Source organism: Oncorhynchus mykiss, chromosome 28 (genome assembly GCF_057628025.1).
Source record: "Oncorhynchus mykiss isolate SJ-2025 chromosome 28, ASM5762802v1, whole genome shotgun sequence".
NCBI lineage: Eukaryota > Metazoa > Chordata > Actinopteri > Salmoniformes > Salmonidae > Oncorhynchus > Oncorhynchus mykiss.
Genome location: NC_143049.1, coordinates 15,174,006 through 15,201,676, shown reverse-complemented (window position 1 = coordinate 15,201,676; position 27,671 = coordinate 15,174,006). Strand labels below are relative to the sequence as shown.

The following is a 27,671-nucleotide window of genomic DNA, read 5'->3' as shown; positions in this document are numbered from 1 at the left end:
CGGATCCAAGCCTATGGAACAACAGCTGCATAGTGCGGATCCAAGCCTATGGAACAACAGCTGCATAGTGCGGATCCAAGCCTATGGAACAACAGCTGCATAGTGCGGATCCCAGCCTATGGAACAACAGCTGCATAGTGCGGATCCAAGCCTATGAAACAACAGCTGCATAGTGCGGATCCAAGCCTATGGAACAACAGCTGCATAGTGCGGATCCAAGCCTATGGAACAACAGCTGCATAGTGCGGATCCAAGCCTATGGAACAACAGCTGCATAGTGCGGATCCAAGCCTATGGAACAACAGCTGCATAGTGCGGATCCCAGCCTATGGAAAAACAGCTGCATAGTGCGAATCCAAGCCTATGGAATAAAAGTGGGGCTTTTATTGCTCAATCTAATTCATGCTGATAAAATATATATATATATGACTAATGGAGACATGCTCAAACATGCACACTTTTGAGAGAGTTAAATGGGCAATCTATAGTTGCTACATCCATTTTTGGACTTATAAATTATATATATGCAGTTGAAGTCGGAAGTTTACATACACTTAGGTTGGAGTCATTAAAACTAGTTTTTCAACCAACCAAATTTCTTGTTAACAAACTATAGTTTTTGGCAAGTCGGTTAGGACATCTACTTTGTGCATGAAAACAAGTAATTTTTACAATAATTGTTTACAGACAGATTATTTCACTTATAATTCACTGTATCAGAATTCCAGTGGGTCAGAAGTTTACATACACTAAGTTGACTGTGCCTTTAAACAGCTTGGAAAATTCCAGTAAATTATGTCATGGCTTTAGAAGCTTCTGATGGGCTAACTGACATCATTTGAGTCAAGAAGGCCAGCATCCGGAGTTGCCTCTTCACTGTTGACGTTGAGACTGGTGTTTTGCGGGTACCATTTAATGAAGCTGCCAGTTGAGGACTTGTGAGGTGTCTGTTTCTCAAACTAGACAGTCTAATGTACTTGTCCTCTTGCTCAGTTGTGCACCGGGGCCTCCCACTCCTCTTTCTATTCTTGTTAGAGCGGGTTTGTGCTGTTCTGTGAAGGGAATAGTACACAGCGTTGTACGAGAGCTTCAGTTTCTTGGCAATTTCTTGCCCTTTAACAGCTGCATATTATGAAGATATCAAAGTGTCACCAACAAAGAATGTAAACAATAGGCCTATAGCAAATACAGCATATGGCATTCATTCTTCACATGTAAATAGCACTTTTCAGTAGTGCTCAAAACATGTCATTCCATGAGCGTAGCATTTATTTTTCAACTCGAATCAATGAGCCCAATCAGTCCTCCATGACAACAAAATCATAAACAGAATAGGGCTGGCTAATAAATCCTTCATTTTGGGGTCATGCTCAGGTAAAACAATTTGGCTAATCTATACTTCAATATATCCAAGTCCTAAGGGGTATAACATTTATTGGAATGACTAAATTTTGATAGATTTTTAATGTAAAGACAATTTAATCGTATTATTATCTGTAATAGAAAGAAATGGGTTAGAAGAATCCTACATAACCAGCCCATAGGGTAAAATTTAACATCCATATATGCCAGCTATGTAAGCTTTAACATTGATTTATCCTGCAATAGATGTCATTCAAATGGTAACATACATTTTTTGTCTTCATCTAATGCCTCTTAAAGGGAAAGTAATCTAAAAGTAACCGAATGTAATCAGATTACATTACCAAATTTGGGTCATCGGAAAGTTACGTTACTGATTACAATCTTGGACAGGTTACTAGTGACTGTAATGGATTTCATTAAGAAAGTAACGTACCCAACCCTGCTTGACAGTTATTACATTCAAGAAATGTCTGAATGGTTACTTTGTTTGAATGGATCTGTGAATGTCCTTGTATACTGGAAGTTCAATGTAAAGGCAGTGTCTGTTGACTGGAAATATTTGCAGTACCTGAAACAAGCTGCAGAGACGTTTGTAGTTGTCAAGTTTCCTTTTTATTTTCATATTCTAAAATGCAAAGGACATAACAGGATTTGAGAATAAATCCCAGGTTGAGTGCACAAAAATGTTCCACTGCAAGCTATTATTTACAAGAAAAAAAGTACCATACCGTATCTATATGTAATTCAACAGGTACCAACATTCAGTGTGGACCTTGCACACTTACTTAGACAAAATAGTAGAACGCGGACATGACAGTTGAATTCACTTTTCATCATGTTTCTGAACATAGCATACTAAAGGTAACAACAATTCAACTTTTAGTTTTGTGAACCATTCTTACACACAACTGTTTTTAAGGTTCACCATTAGTGCATTGAGGACCACTGTGTGCTTTATCATAATCGTAAATGGGATGTACCCTTTTTGAGGAATTTATTGTGTGCTCTCTGGAAATAGGCTCTGTTAAACATTAACAGGTAACATTGAACATAAAACATAAAACCTAGCTTATCACTCAGTTAAACTTGCTACCCGTGGATACCAATGGCTAGCAATGAATAATAATCATTTGATTGTAACATCCTTAAATAACCCTATTCGTTTTTTAGTGCCGTTTTTACAAAGGTCAGAATCGATGTTGAATGTAAAAATTGTTCTCGCTTGCAGCTTAAAGAATGATTCATTTGCTGCAGATGAACTGTTAGTTAGTCTCTGGTTTACAATATACTGTACACAGAATCATGATTTTGGTTGGGAAAAAAAGAGCATATTAACCAGAACTCAGTTTCAGTGTGATTTGGTCGACAAGACAGTTTGTTTCCAGTGTCTATTCTTTTTAACAACACTGCATTCTGTTTTGGATTTATGTCTCCTACTAATAACAAGATACAAATTGATTTTTTTAAAGCTATAACAATTCAGTTAAACACTATGCGTGCTATATCAAGATAAGCCAAAAACACTTACTATCAATTAAAGAAAAAGTCTGACATGAAATGTGACTATTGTCTGGGAAAAAGTTCAACACAGATGGGGATTTAAATACATGAAATACATGATTACTTACTTTTTCAAACCTTCAGTAGGCAATAATAACGAAAGTGCTCTTTTGTCAAACCTGTAAAAAAATAATTTACACACATCCCATTGGCTGATTGGAGTACTTCATCACAACATTTGTTTACAAATGTTCATTTATCGATGGTCCTTTTCTCCATCCCCCATCCTCTTCCTCACCTATTTCCCTCCTCATCCTGCTCTGTACCTAGTGATGTGTTATTTGTTGAAGGGCAGACAGGCAGGCAGTGTGACAGTGGAGCAGGATGGGCCTGCTAAGGGTTCAGCCACCTCTCCCTCTAGCTCTGTCCAGGTCCCCTTCTCTGGGCTGTAGCATATGGTGGAAGACTTGTAGGCTCCCTGCAACATAATAATAATAATAGCGATGACTGAAATAGAGTTGCCGATTTTCTTAAATCAACCATAAATCCCCTCGTGACAGAGGGAATGGAAGCTTGTTATGTCCAACAGTGAGTGGCAATTGAACGCAACCTTCACAAAAAAAATGTATGACATTTATAAAACATTTCTAGCCTGTCTATCTCTGGGTACCGGGGTTGACATGTTATTCCAGACCCGCTCAGTTTTCCACCACCACCACAAAAAAAAGTGTTTCACCATATTAAAACGAGAGTTCAGTTCACATAACAGGGTTGACCTTCAAATGAGGGACAGACATAAATGAATCACTAATCACATTGTTATTCATTTAATCTTCAAAAAATGACTTTGCCAAAGCAACAAAATAACTAAGGCTTTATAATGATGGTGAAACTTGGAGAAATGTTTGGATTGTGGGTTGAAAACTTCCCTTTAAGTGATACAGAGTTGATGGAGGGACATTTATCTGATTTACTGAATTATCCATGTGGTCTATATTAAAGGGAATTTAATTTAAAGGGATACTTTGGGATTTTGGCAATGACGCCCTTTATATACTTCCCCAGACCCAGATTAATTTGTGGATACCATTTTTATGTCTCTGTGTCCAATATGAAGGAAGTTAAAGGTAGTTTCTTAAGCCAATGCTAACTAGCATTCGCGGAATGAATGACTGGAAGTCTATGGCTATCTACCAACATGCTAGCAGATAACCATGGACTTCCAGTCATTCTGCTAACGTTAGGGAAGTAGATAAAGGTCCTCATTGCCAACATTCCGAAGTATCCCTTTAATATAACAGGTTTTTAAAATTCAATATTGGTGCACAATTTCTACTTAAAATATCAAAGGGACGCAAAAGGCACTCTTTTTTGTGAAACGACCTACCTAGGTTTGCCGTGAATGAATGATATCAAGTTGATAGTGAGATGCGTCTTTACCATGCTCCAGCTGTATCCGCCCACTAGGAAGATGCTATCGTCCAGTATGCAACAGCCGGGGCCACTGCGGCCCTCCAGGATGGGCGTCTGGAGGATGTTCCACTGGTCTGCTTTGGGGTCGTAACACTCCACCAGCATCACATCCAGGTGTGAGAACCCTGAGCACAAAATAACAGTTAATGATACATGCGATTGTAAATAGGATTTTACAGGTGAATAAAAAAAGAAGAGCGATCGCAGATAAAGTCAATCAAAATCTATTTGGTTTAATACAAGTTGCAACCTCAGCACAGAAATGTCTAACGGGCCTTCTCTGAGGAATAACTTATTAATCACACAGGCCTTAATGTTCTGTAAACACCTGCCCGAGACTCTTGTAAGGAGTCACAGCATCAGCTGCTACAGAATCACAGTGTCACAGATACATTATCACATGTCATCAAGGCAAAGGGTGGCTACTTTGAAGAATCTCAAATATAAAATGTATTTGGATTTGTTTCACACTTTTATCGCACTACATGATTCCATATGTGTTATTTCATAGTTTTGATGACTTCACTATTTTTCTGCAATGTAGAAAATAGTCAAAATAAAGAAAAACCCTTGAATGAGTAGGTGTGTCCAAACTTTTGACTGGTACTGTAATATATACATAAGGAAAATTCCACCCAAAAACGATCTCTTGGTATTTGTTTCATTGGTCCGTTGTTGACAGTCCCAAAATGCTTTGCTTGCCGGCAATGAAGTTTTCAAGATATAAAACTTTCAAAATACAGAAATGATACATATGATGCAAAACAAAGTATCATATGATATAAAATGTATCAAACGGGTATGATGAATGTTTTTGGAAAGTTACATATCTTGAAAACTTGTTCGCTGACAAGAAAAACATTTTGGGACTAGTTTTTTGGGCGGAAGTTTCCGTCAAAATAAAAAACACAATCATGGGAAGCACAAATAAAACATCACAAATCACCCAGAAAAACAGTTTCATTCCTCCACAAGTCCCCAATCAATACTCTGACCTGCCCGAACGGCACCAGAACATGAATATGAAATGTATTTTGAGTTTATTCCAGCAATACGGCACATTAAAACTAAAACCAGATATACCTAACTCGGTGGAGAGACCCTAGGAACTTCAAAAGTTAACCAATCCTGTGAACGGGTTAGGCAACTCAGGTGTCTCTACTTCAGCATCAAAGTTGGAATGGAATAGACTCCTACTGTTTTTACCAAACAAATGTCAATGTACAGTGCCTTGCGAAAGTATTCGGCCCCCTTGAACTTTGCGACCTTTTGCCACATTTCAGGCTTCAAACATAAAGATATAAAACTGTATTTTTTTGTGAAGAATCAACAACAAGTGGGACACAATCATGAAGTGGAACGACATTTATTGGATATTTCAAACTTTTTTAACAAATCAAAAACTGAAAAATTGGGCGTGCAAAATTATTCAGCCCCTTTACTTTCAGTGCAGCAAACTCTCTCCAGAAGTTCAGTGAGGATCTCTGAATGATCCAATGTTGACCTAAATGACTAATGATGATAAATACAATCCACCTGTGTGTAATCAAGTCTCCGTATAAATGCACCTGCACTGTGATAGTCTCAGAGGTCCGTTAAAAGCGCAGAGAGCATCATGAAGAACAAGGAACACACCAGGCAGGTCCGAGATACTGTTGTGAAGAAGTTTAAAGCCGGATTTGGATACAAAAAGATTTCCCAAGCTTTAAACATCGCAAGGAGCACTGCAAGCGATAATATTGAAATGGAAGGAGTATCAGACCACTGCAAATCTACCAAGACCTGGCCGTCCCTCTAAACTTTCAGCTCATACAAGGAGAAGACTGATCAGAGATGCAGTCAAGAGGCCCATGATCACTCTGGATGAACTGCAGAGATCTACAGCTGAGGTGAGAGACTCTGTCCATAGGACAACAATCAGTCGTATATTGCACAAATCTGTCATTTATGGAAGAGTGGCAAGAAGAAAGCCATTTCTTAAAGATATCCATAAAAAGTGTTGTTTAAAGTTTGCCACAAGCCACCTGGGAGACACACCAAACATGTGGAAGAAGGTGCTCTGGTCAGATGAAACCAAAATTGAACTTCTTGGCAACAATGCAAAACGTTATGTTTGGCGTAAAAGCAACACAGCTGAACACACCATCCCCACTGTCAAACATGGTGGTGGCAGCATCATGGTTTGGGCCTGCTTTTCTTCAGCAGGGACAGGGAAGATGGTTAAAATTGATGGGAAGATGGATGGAGCCAAATACAGGACCATTCTGGAAGAAAACCTGATGGAGTCTGCAAAAGACCTGAGACTGGGATGGAGATTTGTCTTCCAACAAGACAATGATCCAAAACATAAAGCAAAATCTACAATGGAATGGTTCAAAAATAAACATATCCAGGTGTTAGAATGGCCAAGTCAAAGTCCAGACCTGAATCCAATCGAGAATCTGTGGAAAGAACTGAAAACTGCTGTTCACAAATGCTCTCCATCCAACCTCACTGAGCTCGAGCTGTTTTGCAAGGAGGAATGGGAAAAAATGTCAGTCTCTCGATGTGCAAAACTGATAGAGACATACCCCAAGCGACTTACAGCTGTAATCGCAGCAAAAGGTGGCGCTACAAAGTATTAACTTAAGGGGGCTGAATAATTTTGCACGCCCAATTTTTCAGTTTTTGATTTGTTAAAAAAGTTTGAAATGTCCAATAAATGTCGTTCCACTTCATGATTGTGCCCCACTTGTTGTTGATTCTTCACAAAAAAATACAGTTTTATATCTTTATGTTTGAAGCCTGAAATGTGGCAAAAGGTCGCAAAGTTCAAGGGGGCCGAATACTTTCGCAAGGCACTGTATATAGTTCTGACCGCCCCTCTCTATGCGGGTTCAAGAAAAGAACGAAGAAGAGAGGGAAGGAGATGGAAACTCACATTGGTGAGATATTCTGCAGCTAAAGGTAATGTGTCAGCCCATTAATTATTAAAATAGAAATTCACTATCAATTTTAGGCTAACTCTGTAAACCGCTCTGCACAATCAATGAACAAACAGCATCGCCTAGGCCTATACATTATCTCCCAGACTCATGGATAGAAAGTTTAGAGCGTAGCATAAGGTAACAAGTCCATCCAGGATGCATAATACACTACACATTCAAAGGAGATTACTAGAATTGGTTGAATTTTGAAGTATAGGCTAAACCAATTATGTACCAAAGATATCTTAAATAAATAAAAACACGTAAATGTTTTTCTTGCGTGCATATGTGGTAGGCTATATAATGTATTATGTTAATTATGTTAATTCCAGAATTTTTTTTCGGGCTTGGGTTCATAGGCCTATGCATATGCATAATATGCCTATAGGTGTTTTGAATTAATAATGACTTTAGAAAGCTCTGTCCATTTCGTTGTGTTAGGCTTTGAAACAACGTCCACGACGACTTTGTTTTCTACTCAGTTTCAACCTGTTGTTGGAACTTCTTTCGTCAAAATGATCAACCACATTGAGGTGAGTTTTAAAAGCACATACTGTTTTGATGATAAGTGTTTGATGTGATTTTCGATTGTATTTGCATTGATGTCAGAGTGGTTAGAGGGACAATAGAGTGCTGAGTACCGAGCCATCAGCGACCTGATGGTCGTTAGTGAGTTGGGTACTAAGGGTACGCAGGTCCAGAGTGCATAAAGGAGATTATCGTGACTCAACGGTCACATAGAATTTTAATACAGTCATGGCTCCTGGTGTGGTAATATGCTCACCGCAACAACCCTAAGTACAACTATTCAAAAAAATCCATCTTGTAATCCACATAGTCTATTCTGCACAGTACAGTAGCTGAGACATGCCAGTCCTTACCTTTCAGATGGTTGCCCCCGATAGCGTAGAGGCGGTCGTTCATCCCAGCCAGGGCATGAATAGCTCTCTTTGTGTTCATATCCTGTTTCCTGGCCCACACATCCATGATGGGGTCGTAGCAATACAGCCAGGATACGTACTCTCCATTGTGGACTCCTCCTATAGTGGAATGTCAGATACACACATAAAGACCTATTAGCTGCGAATGGCAGGATCAGGATCCATGGACACATCACTCTGCTTTTGGAAAGTCTGTATGCATTGATAGGTGATATTTAGCAGTCCTGCACTCATCACAATACTACAGATCAGTAGATTTTGTACTCTCATTTTGACTGTGTCTGAGTGAATAATTTTTCAGCTTTTATTTTCCAACATGAACTAATTTCTCATGAATAAGATGATCAGTGGGTGTCCCTTGAAAAATAGGTATTTGGACAAATGGGACAACCTTGTAAAATAAAGGTTCTATAAAATGAGTGAGGTCTGACCTGAGATGTATATTTTCCCATTGTGCACTGCTCCAGCGTGTGCGGCTAGAGGCTGGGGCAGGGAGGACACGTAGTTCCACTCGTTAGTCTCTAGCTTGTAGGACTCCACACTGGAGAGGTAGCCCGACTCGTTCCTCCCGCCAATCACATACAGGTGCTTATCCAGGCAGCAGGCGAAGAAACTGGCTCTCCTGAGCAGGAGGTGTCAACCAGACAACATAATTAAAACAAGCAGGACAGTGTGTGTGTGTGTGTGTGTGTGTGTGTGTGTGTGTGTGTGTGTATGTGTGTGTGTGTGTGTGTGTGTGTGTGTGTGTGTGTGTCAGTGTCAGTGGTATGCACAGTTTTGAGGGGCCCACCCACAAGGTTCGAGCAAGGGTCACATCTTTTTTGTTGTTGCCATGGGGCAGAGAGAAAAATGTGCAGTTTTATAGCTAATCTCATGCTATTTTACACATTTTGCCATGAGGCTGAGAGAAAATGTTGCTGTTATAGGGCAAATTTCCTGCTATTCTACACATTTTGCCATAAGGGTGAGGTAACATTTTGCGTTTTAAAGCACATTTCCTGTAATTAAAAACAAATATATATAGCTCTTGGGCCCCCCCAGGGGCTGTGGGGGTGTGTGCTATGCCAGTGGTGTGTGTGTGTCAGTGTTCATTTCTGCAGCTATTTTAGATTGAGTTTTGGTCTTAAAATATATTTGGTCTAAGGCACCACATCGCAGTGCTAGAGGCGTCACTATAGTCCCGGGTTCGATCTGCAGCCTTCCGCGACCGCGAGACCCATGAGGCACAATTGGCCCAGTGACGTCCGGGTTAGGGGAGGGTTTAGCCGGCCCGGGATGTCCTTGTCCCATCGCGCTCTAGCGACTCCTAGTGGCGGGCCGGTGGCATGTACGCTGACTTCGGACGCCAGCTGTAAAGTGTTTCCTCCGACACATTGGTGAGGCTGGCTTCCGGGTTTAGCGAGCAGTGTGTCAAGAAGCAGTGCGGCTTGATGGGGTCGTGTTTCGGAGGACGCATGGCTCTCCACCTCCGCCTCTCCTGAACCCGTACGGGAATTGCAGTAATGGGATGACTAACTACCAATTGGATATCATGAAATTGTGGAGAAAAAGGGGTAAAAAGTAACAACACAAATATATATATATTTTAGTCTTAGTCACATTTTAGTCTTTTCATCCTTCGTTCATTTTAATTATTATCAGTCGCCGAAAACGCTGGACAATTTTAGTCTGGTTTAGTCAGTCATTTTAGTCACATATTAGTTGGTGCATTTCTTAGCTCTTACTTGCACCATGTGCACACTCAGATAGCCTTGTCCAAATAGAGGCGTCACTATCACCATGTATACCTTAGCTGGTAACCAATGCCAGCCACAATTTATCATAGATTATAGGATATAAATCCTACAGGTTAAACAATTTAGGTTCTGATTTTTTCAGCATCATAACCATCGAAGGGGTTAAATAACAGTGATGTCCTTGAAAAGTGGAGAACATGAGCTTTGCAACAATGTCAGAAGTATTACTGCAGTCCTAATATTCAGCAAAACTCGTTATTGCCAAAACAGATGAATAACAGCGCACATGGCAAAACAGAGCTTCTGATGTGAAAAAGCAAAGATGATGAAAGACATTATTGTTAGTTTGTTACAAGTGCATCCGTTCAAAACAGAGACGAGTGATTGAAGTGACCGGGAGCTGTGAGTGTGTGGGGAGCCAGATCAATGCAATCAGCCCACGCAACAGAAAGACTTTAGCAGCCAATGAGAGGATTGCGTTATATATTATGCACAGGGATGCATGCTTATGATTGGACAAAACAGATGAAAAGGCGTTTCATGTCAAATGGAATGACCATTAGTCTCACATGGAATTCTCATCTCGTTACCTTTTCGTAAACTAAAATAAAAAGCCATTGGTAATAGTTCTCCTTTTTTCAGGGCATCTCGTTATTGTCATTCGTTTTCATCAGGAAAAACAGTTTGTTGAAAAGTATTTTTCATCATAGGTATTGTTGACGATATTAACACTAATGTGTGTGTGTGTGTGTGTGTGTGTGTGTACGGCTGTTACGGTGACCGTATTAACACCACAACGGCAATCACCAGTCGTGACGGCAGTCAAATTCCACGTGACCATTTAGTCACGGTAATTACTGTAGGATTCTGCAAGTTAGTAGCCTACCAAACTTGCTAACTCCACACTATTGCCCCTCTAATCACTCTGACATCAATGCAAATGTAATCGAAAATCTAATCAAAAACTCCATGAGAACCTATAAGCTTATGTTGATCAACATTTCAAAATCAAATCAAAATCAAATCAAAGTTTCTTTGTCACGTGCACCGAATACAAACAGGTGTAACCAATAGTGCAAAAAATATAGTATTTGGTGAACAATAGGTAGGTAAAGAAACAACAGTAAAAAAGACAGGCTATATACAGTAGCGAGGCTACATACAGACACCGGTTAGTCGGGCTGATTGAGGAAGTATGTACATGTAGATATGGTTCAAGTGATTATGCATATACAATGAACAGAGAGTAGCAGTATAGTAAAAGGGGTTGGCGGGTGGTGGGTGGGACACAATGCAGATAGCCCGGTTAGCCAATGTGCGGGAGCACTGGTTGGTCGGCCCAATTGAGGTAGTATGTACATGAATGTATAGTAAAAGTGACTATGCATATATGATAAACAGAGTAGCAGCAGCGTAAAAAGAGGGGTTGGGGACACACAATGCAAATAGTCCGGGTAGCCATTTCATTACCTGTTCAGGAGTCTTATGGCTTGGAGGTAAAAACTGTTGAGAAGCCTTTTTGTCCTAGACTTGGCACTCCGGTACATCTTGCCATGTGGTAGTAGAGAGAACAGTTTATGACTGGGGTGGCTGGGGTTTGACAATTTGTAGGGCCTTTCTCTGACACCGCCTGGAGTAGAGGTCCTGGATGGCAGGCAGCTTAGCCCCAGTGATGTACTGGGCCGTACACACTACCCTCTGTAGTGCCTTGCGGTCAGAGGCTGAGCAATTGCTGTACCAGGCAGTGATGCAACCAGTCAAGATGCTCTTGATGTTGCAGCTGTAGAAACTTTTGAGGATCTCAGGACCTATGCCAAATATTTTAATTGCTTGGGGGGTGTGCCCGGTCCTCCTTTTCCTGTAGTCCACAATCATCTCCTTAGTCTTGGTTACGTTGAGGGATAGGTTGTTATTCTGGCACCACCCGGCCAGGTTTCTGACATCCTCCCTAAAGGCTGTCTCGTCGTTGTTGGTGATCAGGCCTACCACTGTTGTGTAGTCTGCAAACTTAATAATGGTGTTGGAGTCATGCCTGGCCATGCAGTCGTGGGTAAACAGGGAGTACAGGAGGGGATTGAGCATGCACCCCTGGGGAGCTCGTGTTGAGGATAAGCGTGGCAGATGTGTTGCTCCCTACCTTCACCACCTGGGGGCAGCCCATCAGGAAGTCCAGGATCCAGTTGCAGAGGGGTTTTCTTATAAGCTTCCGGGTTAGAGTCCCACACCTTGAAAGCGGCAGCTCTCCCCTTTAGCTTCGTGCGAATGTTGCCTGTAATCCATGGCTTCTGGTTGGGGTATGTATGTACAGTCACTGTGGGGAAGATGTCCTCGATGCACTTATTGATAAAGCCAGTGACTGATGTGGTGTACTCCTCAATGCCATTGGAAGAATCCCGGAACATGTTCCAGTCTGTGATAGCAAAACAGTCTTGTAGTTTAGCATCTGCTTCATCTGACTACTTTTTTATAGATCGAGTCACTGGTGCTTCCTGCTTTAATTTTAGCTTGTAAGCAGGAATCGGGAAGATAGAGTTGTGGTCGGATTTACCAAATGGAGGGTGAGGGAGATCTTTGTACGCGTCTCTGTGTGTAGAGTACAGGTGATCTAGAATTGTTTTCCTTCTGGTTGTACATTTAACATGTTGATGGAAATTTGGTAGAACTGATTTAAGTTTCCCTGCATTAAAGTCTCTGGCCACTAGGAGTGCCACCTCTGGGTGAGTGGTTTCCTGTTTGCTTATTTCCTTATACAGCTGACTGAGTGCGGTCTTAGTGCCAGCATCTGTCTGTGGTGGTAAATAAACAGCCACGAAAAGTATAGCTGAAAACTCTCTAGGCAAGTAGTTTGGCCTGCAATTTATCACAATATACTCTACTTCAGTCAAGCAAAATCTAGAGACTTCCTTAGATTTCGTGCACCAGCTGTTGTTTACAAATATGCACAGACCGCCCCCCCCCCCCCCCCCCCCCCCCCCCCCCCCCCCCCCCTCGTCTTACGGAGTGTGCTGTTCTATCCTGCCGGTGCAGCGTATATCCTGCTAGCTGAATATCCATGTCGTCATTCAGCCACAATTCCGTGAAACATAGGATATTACAGTTTTTGATGTCCCGTTGGTAGGATATTCGTGATCGTACCTCGTCTAGTTTATTGTCCAATGATTGCACGTTGGCGAGTAGTATTGACGGTAACGGCAGTTTTCCCACTCGCCTTTTCTGGGTCCTGACCAGGCATCCGGCTCTTTGTCCTCTGTACCTGCGTCGCTTCCTCTTGCAAATAACGGGGATGTTGGCCCTGTCGGGTGTTTGGAGAATGTCTTGTGCGTCTTGCTTGTTGAAGAAAAAATCTTTGTCTAATCCGAGGTGAGTGATCGCTGTCCTGATATCCAGAAGCTCTTTTCTTCCGTAAGATACAGTTGCAGAAACATTATGTACAAAATAAGTTACAAAAAAATAATAGCACAATTGGTTGGGCGCCCGTAAAACTGCTGCCATTTCTTCCGGTGCCATTTTGGCTATGCAATCGCGCAAGAAAACAAAAAAAACACTAAAACACTAAAAAGTGGAGTATTCCATCAGCTTTCTATAAGCTAGGCCTGTTATAGTTATTTATCAACTTTCCTAATATTAAGCACATTGCTTTGCTTTACAGCAGGAGTATAGCCTACCTGGCTGGAATGAAAATGAACCACGGGGAAAACGTCCTACATTCGCTATTGAAGTGTATAGATGACATTTATTGTTTTCCGCTGCCCCTGTTTCGAGACAGGTGCATGATAATGGTCCATTCTAAATAAAAACTAATTTCACACATACATTGTTGAGTACATGTTGAGTACAAGCCAAGATTAAATCAAGAGTTGTCTGATGGGTGACAATATTAGCCTTTCACTAATTAATGATATATTATCACTTGTGAATGATGCACAGTTTAAGGCAAACAGCGCATGTTTTTTTTTTAACTGGCATATATACTCAGCACGTGAGTTTCAAGTTTGGGGAAGACCATTTTCATCATAAAAATGCTCCTTTATAATATCTTGCCACGTGGCTAGGTTATTAGAGGATTATGGGTAACACAATGTATGCATGTTTTTAAAAAAAAGTGTACTTCTATATTAGTCTTAAGAAGCTTGCCATGAGGTGTAATGGATCATGATGAACGGTCAATGATGAGATGACCCATTCCCACAAAACCCAACATCTAATGGTAGAGGCAAATACAGTATCCTGCTATGCTTGCTGTGGATTGAGCACTGTGCTCAACAATGCCTGCCAAAATGCGTTAAACTGGTCAAATAATCCGATACATGTAAATCGTTTTTAAATATGAAAATACACCAGAACAAGTGATCTAATTCTGCACTAGACAGGATTTGAAACACCATAATAGTGTTTAGGAGCTTCAGAGAGGAAACACCATAAAAGAAGGTATCTAATTCTGCATTAAACAGAACTCGAAACAAACACCAAAATAGTGTTTTCTACCTTTCACAGTAATGCTCCCAGTCCCTGGCAAGGTGTTGCACAACACTTGATTAAAGTGGTGTTACAAGACACCATGTAATGTTTCAAAACATCCCAGGATGAAGTCTTTCTATCCTACAGAAAAGTTCAGATTTCATCTCCTTAAAAGTGTAATGTCACACACAGACACCGTAATCATTCAGTGTTAATAATCAGTGCAATAATGAACACATCTATTGTATTGCATTACTGTGTCAATCTTGTTCACATTCACTTACCTTTCCTGCATAGGGGGAAGTTGTATCCAACTGTTGAATCGTGGATCATAACGGCTGACATGATTGGTGCTGTGCTTTCCTGCAAAATACACGACATAATCAAGATCCATAAATAGTTAATATGGCCACACTTATCTAATCAAACAATGTTGATGGGAAATAAAGTGCAAATTATGAATATAAATACTAAACACATATATAGATTAATTTGTATTACTACTGGTATTAGTAGTAGTATCAGTAGTGATGTTACCATTGGGGTTCCACTGGTCCTCTCCACCCAGAAGTAGTATGAAGTTTTCCACCTCCACCACACAGTGATGGGCACTGTTGTAAGGCATTACTGGAAGACACAACACAACATAGTGGAGGATGTCAGAAACGGGTTATAAAAGGACACAGAATGGTGCAGGACATACAGTTGAAGTCAGACGTTAACATATACCTTAGCCAAATACATTTAAACTCTGTTTTTCACAATTCCTGACATTTAATCCCCCCAAAATTATCTGTCTTAGGAAAGTTAGGATCACCACTTTATTTTAAGAATGTGAAATGTCAGACAAATAGTAGAGTGATTTATTTCAGCTTTTATTTCTTTCATCACATTCCCAGTGGATCAGAAGTTTACATACACTCAATTAGTATTTGGTAGCATTGCCTTTAAATTGTTTAACTTGGGTCAAACGTTTCAGGTAGCCTTCCACAAGTTTCCCACAATAAGTTGTGTGAATTTTGGCCCATTCCTCCTGACAGAGCTGATGTAACTGAGTCAGGTTTGTAGGCCTCCTTGTTCGTACACGCTTTTTCAGTTCTGCCCACAAATTTTCTATAGGATTGAGGTCAGGGCTTTGTGATGGCCATTCGAATACCTTGACTTCGTTGTCCTTAAGCCATTTTGCCACAACTTTGGAAGTATGCTTGAGGTCATTGTCCATTTAGAAGACCCATTTGCGACCAAGCTTTAACTTCCTGACTGATGTCTTGAGATGTTGCTTCAATATAGCCACATCATTTTCCTACCTCATGATGCCATCTATTTTGTGAAGTGCACCAGTCACATCTGCAGCAAAGCACCCCAACAACATGATGCTGTGCTTCACGGTTGGGATTGTGTTCGTCGGCTTGCAAGCTTCCCCTTTTTCCTCCAAACATAATGATGGTCATCATGGCCGAACAGTTCTATTTTTGTTTCATCAGACCAGAGGACATTTCTCCAAAAAGTACAATCTTTTTCCCAATGTGCCGTAGTATGGCTTTTTTATGGCGGTTCTGGAGCAGTGGCTTCTTCCTTGCTGAGCGACCTTTCAGGTTAAGTCGATATAGGACTTGTTTTACTGTGGATATAGATACTTTTGCACCGGTTTCCTCCAGCATCTTCACAAGGTCCTTTGCTGTTGTTCTGGGATTGATTTGCACTTTTCGTACCAAAGTACGTTCATCTCCAGGAGACAGAACGTGTCTCCTTCCTGAGCGGTATGACAGCTGCGTGGTCCCATGGTGTTTATACTTGCGTACTATTGTTTGTACAGATGAACGTGGTACCTTCAGGTGTTTGGAAATTGCTCCCAAGTATGTACCAGACTTGTGGAGGTCTACAATTTTTTTTCTGAGGTCTTGGCTGATTTCTTTTGATTTTCCCATCATGTCAAGCAAAGAGGCACTGGGTTTGAAGGTAGGCCTTGAAATACATCCACAGGTACACCTCCAATTGACCCAAATGATGTCAATTAGCCTATGACATAATTTTTCTGGAATTTCCCAAGCTGTTTAAAGGCACAGTCAACTTAGTGTATGTAAACTTCTGACCCACTGGAATTGTGATACAGTGAATTATAAGTGAAATAATCTGTCTGTAAGCAAATGTTGAAAAAATTACTTGTGTAATGCACAAAGTAGATGTCCTAACCAACTTGACAAAACTATAGTTCGTTAACAAGAATTTTGTGGAGTGGTTGAAAAACGAGTTTTAATAACTCCAACCTCAGTGTATATAAACTTCTGACTTCAACTGTAAGTCAGAAACGTAATAAGAAAACCTGGGATAATTGATGAATCATATGTTCGTAAACTGAGCATGCTCTTGCAGTTTAAATGCTAGAAATCCATCAAATAGGAACATTAGCACAAAATCAACCAAAAGATTCAAAACAATTAATTCTTGTAACTTATTCAGACATTGGTGTGTTGGGGTTCTTATGAAAAGTCAACTGATATAGAATCTTGAAGCGTTGAGTGTTGCTGGTCTCTGCTGGTCATCTATGAACATCTGAACGTCTTGAAACGCCACATGTACTCTTAAATCTCTGTCTGGTACAGCCAGAAGAGGACTGTCCAACCCCTCAGAGACCGGTTCCTCTCTAGGTTTCTTCCTCTCTAGGTTTCTTCTCTGTAGGTGTCTTCCTAGATTCTTGCTAGCTTCTCTCGGACTGTTTCTCATTTTAATTTGTATCACCTTTTGCATGGACTATTAAAGTAACTGTTCAGTTAAAATCTTGTTTTTAAAAGATAATATTATTTGAATTTATACCCAAATACAGTTGTTGACTAATCCTATACTCGTATTTGAGGCCAAAGCATACATTTGAGAAAAACCCTTAAAAAAAACACCTCAAACTTGTATCTCAACAGATCGTTTAAAAAATGCTTGCTATTTCCTTATACCTTATGCTTGCTATTTCCTTTTTAATGCCCACACCATTCCAACACAGAAAAGCTGCTTTTTAAAATACTTAATTACAATTTTTGGGAAGGAAAACTATTTCACTCATATTGTAATTAACTAAAGTCAGCAGTCAACTGAAATGTGTGTTCCGCATTTAACCCAACCCCTCTGAATCAAAAAGGTGCAAGGAGCTGCCTTAATTGACATCCATGTCTTCAGCACCCGGGGAACAGTGGGTTAATTGCCTTGCTCAGGGGTAGAACAGGGGTAGATTTTTTATCTTGGCAGCGAAGGGATTTGATCCAGAAACTTTTCAGCTACTGGCCCAATGCTCTAACCACTAGGCTACCTGCCACCCTGTCATAAGTCATAGAAATATAGAAACTCTGCAGATCCTTTTAGCGTTTCTGTGGGGATTGTCGATTTTTACTGCTGTAGGCTGCTGTTTGAGTTTAGCCCAATGAGTTTTAGGATACAAAATCTGACTATTCCACATTGAACCAGCCCCCTCTGTCAAACGCAAGTTTGCTCCATTTAACACATAATCCCTCGATAACAAAAACCTAATTATCAATGTCATCACAGAAAATGCAATCGTTGTCTGAATGAAACCTTTGTACTAAACCCAAAGAATTTCTGTCTCTCAACATTTCTGCCTCTCCTGGCTACGTCTACACAGGGAAACATCGCTCCACAGGCCCTGCTGTTCTCCACCGATCAGACCTACATATGTCATTAACACAGGTACAGAATCTGACCTTATTTGAATGCCTAGCGCTCAAAATATAATGCTAAAATATAAAAAAAATATAAAGGCCTGCCAAATCCTCCCCTGTCTTCGTCGCTGAATGATCTAAGGTATTAACATCTTCCTGCTCCACATGCCCTGCCACAGTGCTGCTTGGGGACTTAAAGGTGTTTTATATATACATTACTAGTCAAAAGTTTGGACACCTACTCATTCAAGTTTTTATTTTATTTTTTACATTGTAGAATAATATTGAAGATGGCATCAAAACTATGAAATAACACTTATGGAAACATGTAACAACCCAAAAAATTGTGAAACAAACTCATCCCAAACCATCTCAATTGGGTTGAGGTCGGGTGATTGTGGAGGCCAGGTCATCTGATGCAGCGCTTCATCACTCTCCTTCTTGGTCAAATAGCCCTTACACAGCCTGGAGGTGTGTTTTGGATCATTGTCCTGTTGAAAAACAAATGATAGTCCCACTAAGCGCAAATGATGGTATGATTGGATGGCGTATCGCTGCAGAATGCAGTGGTAGCCATGCTGCTTAAGTGTGCCTTGATTTCTAAATAAATCCCTAAAAGTGTAACCAGCAAAAGCACACCCACACAATCACACCTCCTCCTCCATGCTTCACAGTGGGAACCACACATGCGGAGATCATCCGTTCACCTACTCTGCGTCTCACAAAGACACGGCGGATAGAACCAACAATATCAAATTTGGACTCATCAGACCAAAGGACAGATTTCCACTGGTCTAATGTCCATTGCTCATGTTTCTTGGCCCAAGCAAGTCTCTTCTTATAATTGGTGTCCTTTCGTAGTGGTTGCTTTACAGCAATTCAACCATGAAGGCATGATTCACGCAGTCTTCTCTGAACAGTTGATGTTGAGATGTGTCTGTTACTTGAACTTTGTGAAGCATTTATTTGAGCTGCAATCTGAGGTGCAGTTAATTGCCCATTTCTGAGACTGGTAACTCTAATGAACTTATCCTCTGCAGCAGAGGTAGCTCTGGGTCTTCCTTTCCGGTGGTGGTCCTCAAGAGAGCCAGTTTCATCATGGCGCTCGAAGGCTTTTGCAACTGCACTTTTGTAACGGCTCTCGTCAAAAGGAGTGGACCAAAGCGCAAAGTGTGGAAAGTGTTCATGATTTTTATTTTCAAAAAACACTCAAACAAAATAGCAAAAGTGAAAACGAAAGCACACAGTTCTGTCAGGTACAGATACTGAACAGAAAACAAGATTCCACAAAACCCAAAAGGAAAATGACAACTTATATGTGATCCCTAATCAGAGACAACGATAGACAGCTGCCTCTGATTGGGAACCACACACACGGTCAAAAACAAAAAAATTGAAAACATAGACTTTAAAGTTCTTGAAATTTTCCAGATTGAATGACCTTCATTTCTTTAAAGTAATGATGGACTGTCATTTCTCTTTTCTTATTTGAGCTGTTCTTGTCATAATATGGACTTGGTCTTTTACCAAATAGGGCTTTCTTCTGTATACCAACCCCATCTTGTCACAACACAATTGAATGGCTCAAACGCATTAAGAAGGAAAGAAATTCCACAATTGAACTTTTAACACGGCACACTTGTTAATGGAAATTCATTCCAGGTGACTACCTCATAAATCTGGTTGAGAGAATGCCAAGAGTGTGCAAAGTTGTCATCAAGCCAAAGGGTGGCTACTTTGAAGAATTTCAAATATAAAATATTTTTTTAGTGTGTCCAAACTTTTGACTGGTACTGTATATCCACATTATGAGATTGGAATAATACTGTGAAATTGTGAAAATTATGATGCTCTTTTATTGTAAGTGCTGTTTGAATTTTCAGCTTGTTTTGGTGGGAAGTAGTCTTGGTGGGAAGTAGTTTTGGCCACAAGGTGGTAAATTAGACCAATTAGAAAGACAGTTCCAAACCTCTCTGCCAATAACAGCTCGTTTTCAGTTATCCCCTCCCCACTCAAGCCCCTAACACCCAGACAGTCCTAGCAAAATTATTTCTTGAGAAATTGCTCTTTGCTAAGAAGTTTCTTTTTGACCATTTTAATTGAAAACAATCACAGTAAGGTAAATGCTACCCAGAAATGATTTGATTTTTTGATTAAAACGTCTGCATTGGACCTTTAAAGTGGAACTGGCAGCATTTTAACTACTTTGTAGATATGAAACAGACAATCATAATATCAGTCAAAAATATAAATTTCCTAGTTCATGCTTCTAAACCAACTTTATAAGATGTTTTAAAAATAGGTTCTATTTGACTCAAAATTCCATGGTGTACAGTAAGGCATTCTTGGCAGAATATATGGATGCAGTTCAATGCATGATTAATATAATTCATGAATACAGTATATTTCTTTGTAGTCCCAAAAATATTGCTATCCGTTTGCAAATCACAGCTGACCTTGTACATTGTTTGCTGCCTCCACCCATTCGGGATGCACTGTTCAAATTTAAATGACGCAATATTTTGAGAAAAAACGGACTACTGTACCTACGGCTGGGAATGTCAATGCAATCAATATAGCAAGGGCATTGATCAAAAGTCAGTCATAACGTGGCTAATAGGCTAGGACACACAAGGGAGTATAAATTACTCTGTGCTTTTATTAATCAGTTCTGTTTTTACCCCCCCTCGAAGGAGTATTTTAGACCTGGAGCGGATGCTTTTTTACTTCCTGTGGGGAGGCAAGTGGGAGAGGCTGAGGAGGGAGGTGGTCAAGAGGCCCAGGTCCAAGGGGGGGAAAGGCTTGCCTGACCTCTACTTGTTCCTGGGCAGCCGCTACACAGCTTTACATCTGACTCTTGCCACCTCCCCGGTCAACAACAAGACCCAGGCCCTCGCACGGTTCTGGCTGGGATCTTACCTCAGGACTCTGAGGCTGATCCCAGTCGACCTGCGAGCCCCAGTCTCTTTCCTGCTACCCCCGCACTACGTCCAGCTCCAGAAGTTTTTAAGACATTTTAAACTGGAAAAAGAAACAGTCACGGTCTTAACAAAACACCGCTCTCTTTTCTCTCTTGTGCAGGATCGGGAACCAGTGTGTCCAGTGCGCGGGCTCGCTATAGGTGAGCCCACAACGGTTTGGCGCAACGTGGCCCATCCTGCTCTCCTGAATCGGCATCGGGACCTGTCCTGGATGGTCGCCCACGAGATCCTCCCGGTCAGGGCCGTTATGCACTCACGGGGCATGGCGAGGACATCCGCGTGCCCCCGACCAGGCTGCGGCCAAGAAGAGTCGGTGAGGCACATGCTCTGGGAATGCAGAGCCGCCAGGGACCTGTGGAAGGAAGCAGGCCCCCTGATCACCTCGTGTCTGCCAGCAGGGGAGGACCTAACACCTCAGCTCGTGCTGTATGGGGTGGGCCGAAGGCCCATTCCATCGAAGGCCTTCACCAAGCTCTGGCCCACCCTCACGTGCCTGAAGGAAGCACTGTGGTCCTCCCGTAACCTGCTGGTAGCGAAAAACGTAGAGACCACCCCCCAGGCAGTGGCCATGGTAGCCACGGAAGCCCTGGGGTGGTACGGAAGGAAGGGGGCCTCGACCCCAGGCGAAGGGTCCCCCACAACACCCTAGGTCCCGGCGGCCACGGCCTGACAGCGCTGCGGCGCCTAGGGCGATGCGCCTAGGGGAGGGATCTCCTCTGGGCCCCGAAGGATGGGACGATGATCTATTCAGAAGAGCAGGATGAGGTGAGCTTGATAAAGGACACACCCCGCTCCTGTACAAGGGACCGAAGACAGCCTTTTAACAAAGTGACTTTTTAACATGTTTTTCATGTCTTAAAAATGTTTTACCTTTGTTAGATCATTAGTACACATTTTAAATGGCTTTTACAGATTTTATGTTTTTACAAGGAAAGTACTTTTATTCATGGTTGTTTTCATTGGTTTTAACAACATGTACTTTTTAACTAATTTAAATGTAACTTTCAAATGCTGTGTTTTATGTTTTGTTGCCGTTTTTATGTGTATCAATGATGTAAAAAATGTATGAGCTGTTTTTAAAGGAAATGTGTCAATAAAACTTTTCCAAAAGAAAAAATAAATGACTCAACAGTTGTCATCTACTTTATTAAATTAAAGCCTGATGCACCAATGAATTCAACTTCAATTGCGCTGCTTTTGTGTGTCCCGTTTACAGCGCGCAGCGGTGGGAAAGTGTACAGACACATGTCAGAGTCCTAGCTAGGCTACTAAACTGTTGCAGTCTGGCTTTGGTTTTTAAAGCTTGACAATGAATAACCAAAAAACAAAACCTGGAACAAAGCACCATGCAAAGGAGAAACATGTAGGTATATTACAGCAACATTTGAGCAGGTAGCCTAGGCTGGCAACCACTCGTGGAAAAAGTATCCAAATGTCAAACTTGAGTAAAGGTAACGCTGCCTTAATAATAGAAAACGACTCAAGTAAAAGTCACCCAGTAAAATACTACTTGAGTAAAAATCTAAAAGGATTTGGTTTTAAATATACTTAAGTCTCAAAAGTAAATAGAATTGCTTTAATATAAAGTAAAAGTATGAATCTTTCCAATTCCTTCTATTAAGTCAACCAAACGGCACAATTTCCATTTTTTAAATTTCATTTACGAATAGCCAGAGACACACTCCAACACTTAGACATAATTTACAAATGAAGCATTTGTGCTTAGTGAGTCCACCAGATCAGAGGCAGTAGGGATGACCAGGGATGTTCTCTTGATTAGTGTGTGAATTGGACAATTTCACTGTCAAAATGTAACTTTTCAGTGTCAGGAAAAATGTATAAAGTAAAAAGTACGTTATTTTCTTTAGGTATTTAGTATTTTTAATTAAGTACTTTATACCACTGCTGGCTACTCAACAACAATACATTTTGAGTGCACCATACAGCAATGCTGCATTCAACCACACCTGTGATCCATGCAGTGCAAAAAAAATAAAACATGTTTTAAGTTTAAATGTTACAACAACCCACAGTATAGCTCAGTTTTTGTTATTTTTGATTAGGGTTGCATTATATTATGCACATCTCAAGCATAGCAGCAAAGGCTGGACAAATATTATTTATCTCTTCTTTTGATTTAATATGTAAAATGCTATATATATACAGTTGAAGTCGGAAGTTTATATACACTTAGGTTGGAGTAATTAAAACTTGTTTTTCAACCACTCCACAAATTGCTTGTTAACAAACTATAGTTTTGGCAAGTCGGTTAGGACTCCTACTTTGTGCACGACACAAGCAATTTTTCCAACAATTATTTACAAACAGATTATTTCACTTAAAATTCACTATCACAATTCCAGTGGTCAGATGTTTACATACACTTAGTTGACTGTGCCTTTAAACAGCTTGGAAAATTCCAGAAAATTATTTTATGGCTTCAGAAGCTTCTGATAGGCTAATTGGCATCATTTGAGACAATTGGAGGTGTACCTGTGGATGTATTTCAAGGCCTACCTTCAAACAGAGGGCCTCTTTGCTTGACATCATGGGAAAATCAAAAGAAATCAGCCAAGACCTCAGAAAAAAAATTGGAGACCTCCACAAGTCTGGTTCACCCTTGGGAGCAATTTCCAAATGACTGAAGGTACCACGTTAATCTGTACAAACAATAGTACGCAAGTAAGGTAAAATGGATATATTACAATCTCCTCATCCAAACGGCTTACTCATTTACCTAGCTCTTATCAATTAACCTAGCTCTTATCAATTAAAAAGTTACATTGCATGAAGAATGGTGTTATTTCTATCTGAAAAAGAAGAAAGTAGATGTTGTTCCACTTGGAACCGACAAGTTACTTGACCTTATTCATCATTTCATTGTGCGTAAAGGCGGTTGAATTATATGGGAATTGAGTCAAGATCAGAATACCTCCGCCGCACCTTCAGTTCTTTGATCTCTACCCCAAACGAATAGCGGGTGAATAGCATGCTGTTCTCATGTTTAAGTTCAAGGTCAGAATATGTGTAGAGAGAAAAGTGCATAAAAATCTAATTATGTTCCATTTATGCGCACTTAGCTCGGGTCGGAATCAGGTCCTTTGCTTTTAGTATTGCCATGTTTATATTTGCTATTTTATGTTTTACTCTGTAAGTGTCCTTGTATATCTTGAAAGGTGCAAATAAAATGTATTATTATTATTATTACTAGGTTCCTGACTTCTAGGGAGTTTTTCCTAGCCATTGTGCTTCTGCTTTTGCCTCCGCATTGCTTGTTCATTTGGGGGTTTAGGCTGGGTATCTCTGTAAAGCACGTTGTGACAACTGCTGATGTAAAAAGGGCTTTTAAAAATACATTTCATTGATTGTTGTTTTATATTTGACAACACTCGGCAGCTCACAGGGCCAAAAAAACTCCCTGCCTGTACACTGTCTATATGTTAAAGTTGTCCTCCTATCCCTCTCATGTTCTCCTTTCCATCTTCCCCTGCTAAAGTGACCCCCGTTGAGATGGAGAGAAATGGTCTTAGGTGACAGTCATAATGAACAGGATCATGTTCACTCAATAAATCTAGGGGCCCGTGCCGTGCTTTTGAGCGTAAGTCAGTGAAATGGTAAGGCCACCTGTCTGTCTCCATCCGTCATTTCCACTGTCACCTCCCGCTAGTCTGATGGATCACAGTTGCTGTAAAATTAGACAGCCTTGAATCTAATTTATTTTCTTCACTCCTCAGCTGCAATCTCAATCGCTGTGGCTAGCTGACATGTGAAAGTCTTCCATTCATTGAGGGGAGTCTAGCTCAGACAGATAGGGACTGACTAACACAGCATTATCTTCTCTGTGTGTGTAATGTGTGTGTGTAACGTGTGTAACGTGTGTGTGTGTGTAACGTGTGTGTGTAACGTGTGTGTGTGTGTGTGTAACGTGTGTGTGTGTAACGTGTGTGTGTGTAACGTGTGTGTGTGTGTAACGTGTGTGTGTGTGTGTGTGTGTGTGTGGCTGACACGCGGAGGTCTTCCATTGAGCCTCAGACAGATAGGGGAACTAACACAGCTTTATCTTGAATGAGGAAAGGGGATTATAGTCCCTGACTTCAGTGCATCACAATGGAAGGAGCATGTAGGTGTCAGATTTCCTTAAATGCCTTAATATTTAACATTCAGTTGATGTTTAAAGATTTGAACGAGTGGTTATTTTAGTTAAATCAAATGTTATTGATCGCGTACACTGCTGAGTAGGTGTTATGGCGGGTGCAGCGAAATGCTTATGTTCCTAGTTCCTATCAATCAATGCAGTAAATGTCAACAAGCACACAATAATCCAACATTTTACAGCAGAAGATATATAAATAGTACGTTAACATAATTCAAGTGGCTAGTGTTCAATGACTATGAACATAGGGCAGAAGTCCCTAAGGTGCAGGGTACAGTGCCCGGTGCTATCTGGCTAGTGACAGTGACTGAGGGGCAGAGTAGGGTACTTGGCAGAGAGCAGGGTATTGAGCAGAGGTCATCTAGTGGTGGCTGTTAATCAGTCTGATGGCCTGGATATAGAAGCTGTTTCTCTGTCTCTGGTTTCGGAAATGTCATAATTCCACTGTCCCGCAGCCCATGCAGGAAATTCATAAGCGTAATCTCGCTCGGGAAAAAAGCACCTACACATTATTTTTTCCTTATTACTATTTGGTTCGCAAAAGTTGGGGGTTGTATAAACCTACCTGTATGCCTCTACGGCCTGTGCAAGCATGTATCATTTTACAAACGCGATCTCTCCCATGCCAGCAGGCTAGCTAGCTAATAATTCACCACGGAAACCGGAAACCATTAGAATTCCATTCATTCATTAACCAGTGCAGTGCGGCCTATGTAGGCCTATTGTAGGCCTTCAAGATTGTTTTGGTCACGCGGTCTGGGATATGTTCTGGGTAGCTTCCGAGAATAATATTGATAATGGTGACTGAGTTTATCAGGAAATGTATAGGAAATCTACCCACTGTGACTATTAAAACCTACCCTAACCAGAAACCGTGGATAGATGGCAGCATTGGCACAACACTGAAAGTGCGAAACACCGCATTTACTATGGCAAGGTGACTGGGAATATGGCAGAATACAAACAGTCTAGTTATTCCTCCGCAAGGCAATCAAACAGGCAAAACGTCAGTATAGAGACAAAGTGGAGTCGCAAATCAACGGCTCAGACACAAGACGTATGTGGCAGGGTCCACAGACAATCAAGGACTACAAAATGAAAACCAGCCATGTCACGGACAATTTTCCCGCTTTGAGGATAACACCGTGCCACCGACGCCGCCCGCTACCAAGAACAGTGGGCTCTCATTCTCCATGGCCGATAAATTAGTCATAACTGAGTCAGATTTGTAGGCCTCCTTGCTCGCACACGCTTTTTCAGTTCTGCCCACACATTTTCTATAGGATTGAGGTCAGGGCTTTGTGATGGCCACTCCAATACCTTGACTTTGTTGTCCTTAAGCCATATTGCCACAACTTTGGTAGTATGCTTGGGGTCATTGACAATTTGGAAGACCCATTTGCAACCAAGCTTTAACTTCCTGACTCATGTCTTGCTTCAATATATCTTCAATATATCTTGAGATGTTGCTTCAATATATCCACATAATTTTCCTACCTCATAATGCCATCTATTTTGTGAAGTGCACCAGTCCGGTTTTGGAGCAGTGTCTTTTTCCTTGCTGAGCGGCTTTTCAGGTTTTGTCGATATAGGACTCGTTTTACTGTGGATATAGATACTTTTGGACCTGTTTTCTCCAGCATCTTCACAAGGTCATTTGCTGTTGGTCCCATGGTGTTTATGCTTGCGTACTATTGTTTGTACAGATGAATGTGGTACCTTCAGGCATTTGGAAATTGCTCCCAAGGATGAATCTGACTTGTGGAGGTCTAAAAAAAAGAATTCTGAGGTCTTGGCTGATTTCTTTTGATTTTCCCATGATGTCAAGCAAAGAGGCACTGAGTTTGAAGGTAGGCCTTGAAATACATCCACAAGTACACCTCCAATTGACTCAAATTATGTAAACTTCCGACTCAACTGTATGTGTATACTGTATCCTATACTATTCTACTGTGTCTTATTCTATGCCGATCTGATATTGCTGGTCCATATATTTTTATATTCTTAATTCCATTCCTTTACTTAGATTTGTGTGTATTTGGGTATCCAGGTCCTTGCAAAAGTAGTCATCCCCCTTAGCGTTTTTGAATTTTGTTGCAATACAACCTGTAATTTATTTGGATTTCATGTAGTGGACGTACACAAAATAGTCCCCAATTTTTTTAAATAAAAAGTTAATACAAAACGTAAAAGTGGTACTTGCATATGTATTCACCCCCTTTGCTATGAAGCCCTTAAATAAGATCTAGTGCAACCAATTACCTTCAGAAGTAACATAATTAGTTAAATAAAGTCCACCTGTTTGCAATCTAAGTGTCACATGATTTGTCACATGATCTCAGTATATATACACATGTTCTGAAAGGCCCCAGAGTCTGCAACACCACTAAGCAAGGGGCACCACCAAGCATGCGGCACCATGAAGACCAAGGA

General features: G+C 40.9%; 1 protein-coding gene across 2 annotated transcripts in view; it reads right to left on the bottom strand.

Moving 5' to 3' along the window:
• Window positions 1-1,954: 1,954 nt before the first annotated feature.
• Window positions 1,955-27,671, bottom strand: part of klhl14 (kelch-like family member 14) — a 44,997-nt gene continuing 19,280 nt past the window's right edge. For both annotated transcript variants that reach the window (XM_021589256.3, XM_090225480.1), the window contains 6 exons: window positions 14,977-15,066; window positions 14,724-14,802; window positions 8,677-8,867; window positions 8,186-8,344; window positions 4,306-4,463; window positions 1,955-3,343 (listed from right to left, as the gene is read on the bottom strand). In XM_021589256.3, coding sequence (XP_021444931.1) covers window positions 3,203-3,343; window positions 4,306-4,463; window positions 8,186-8,344; window positions 8,677-8,867; window positions 14,724-14,802; window positions 14,977-15,066 — 818 coding nt within the window. In that variant the 3' untranslated portion in view covers window positions 1,955-3,202. The remainder of the gene's footprint in view (window positions 3,344-4,305; window positions 4,464-8,185; window positions 8,345-8,676; window positions 8,868-14,723; window positions 14,803-14,976; window positions 15,067-27,671) is intronic.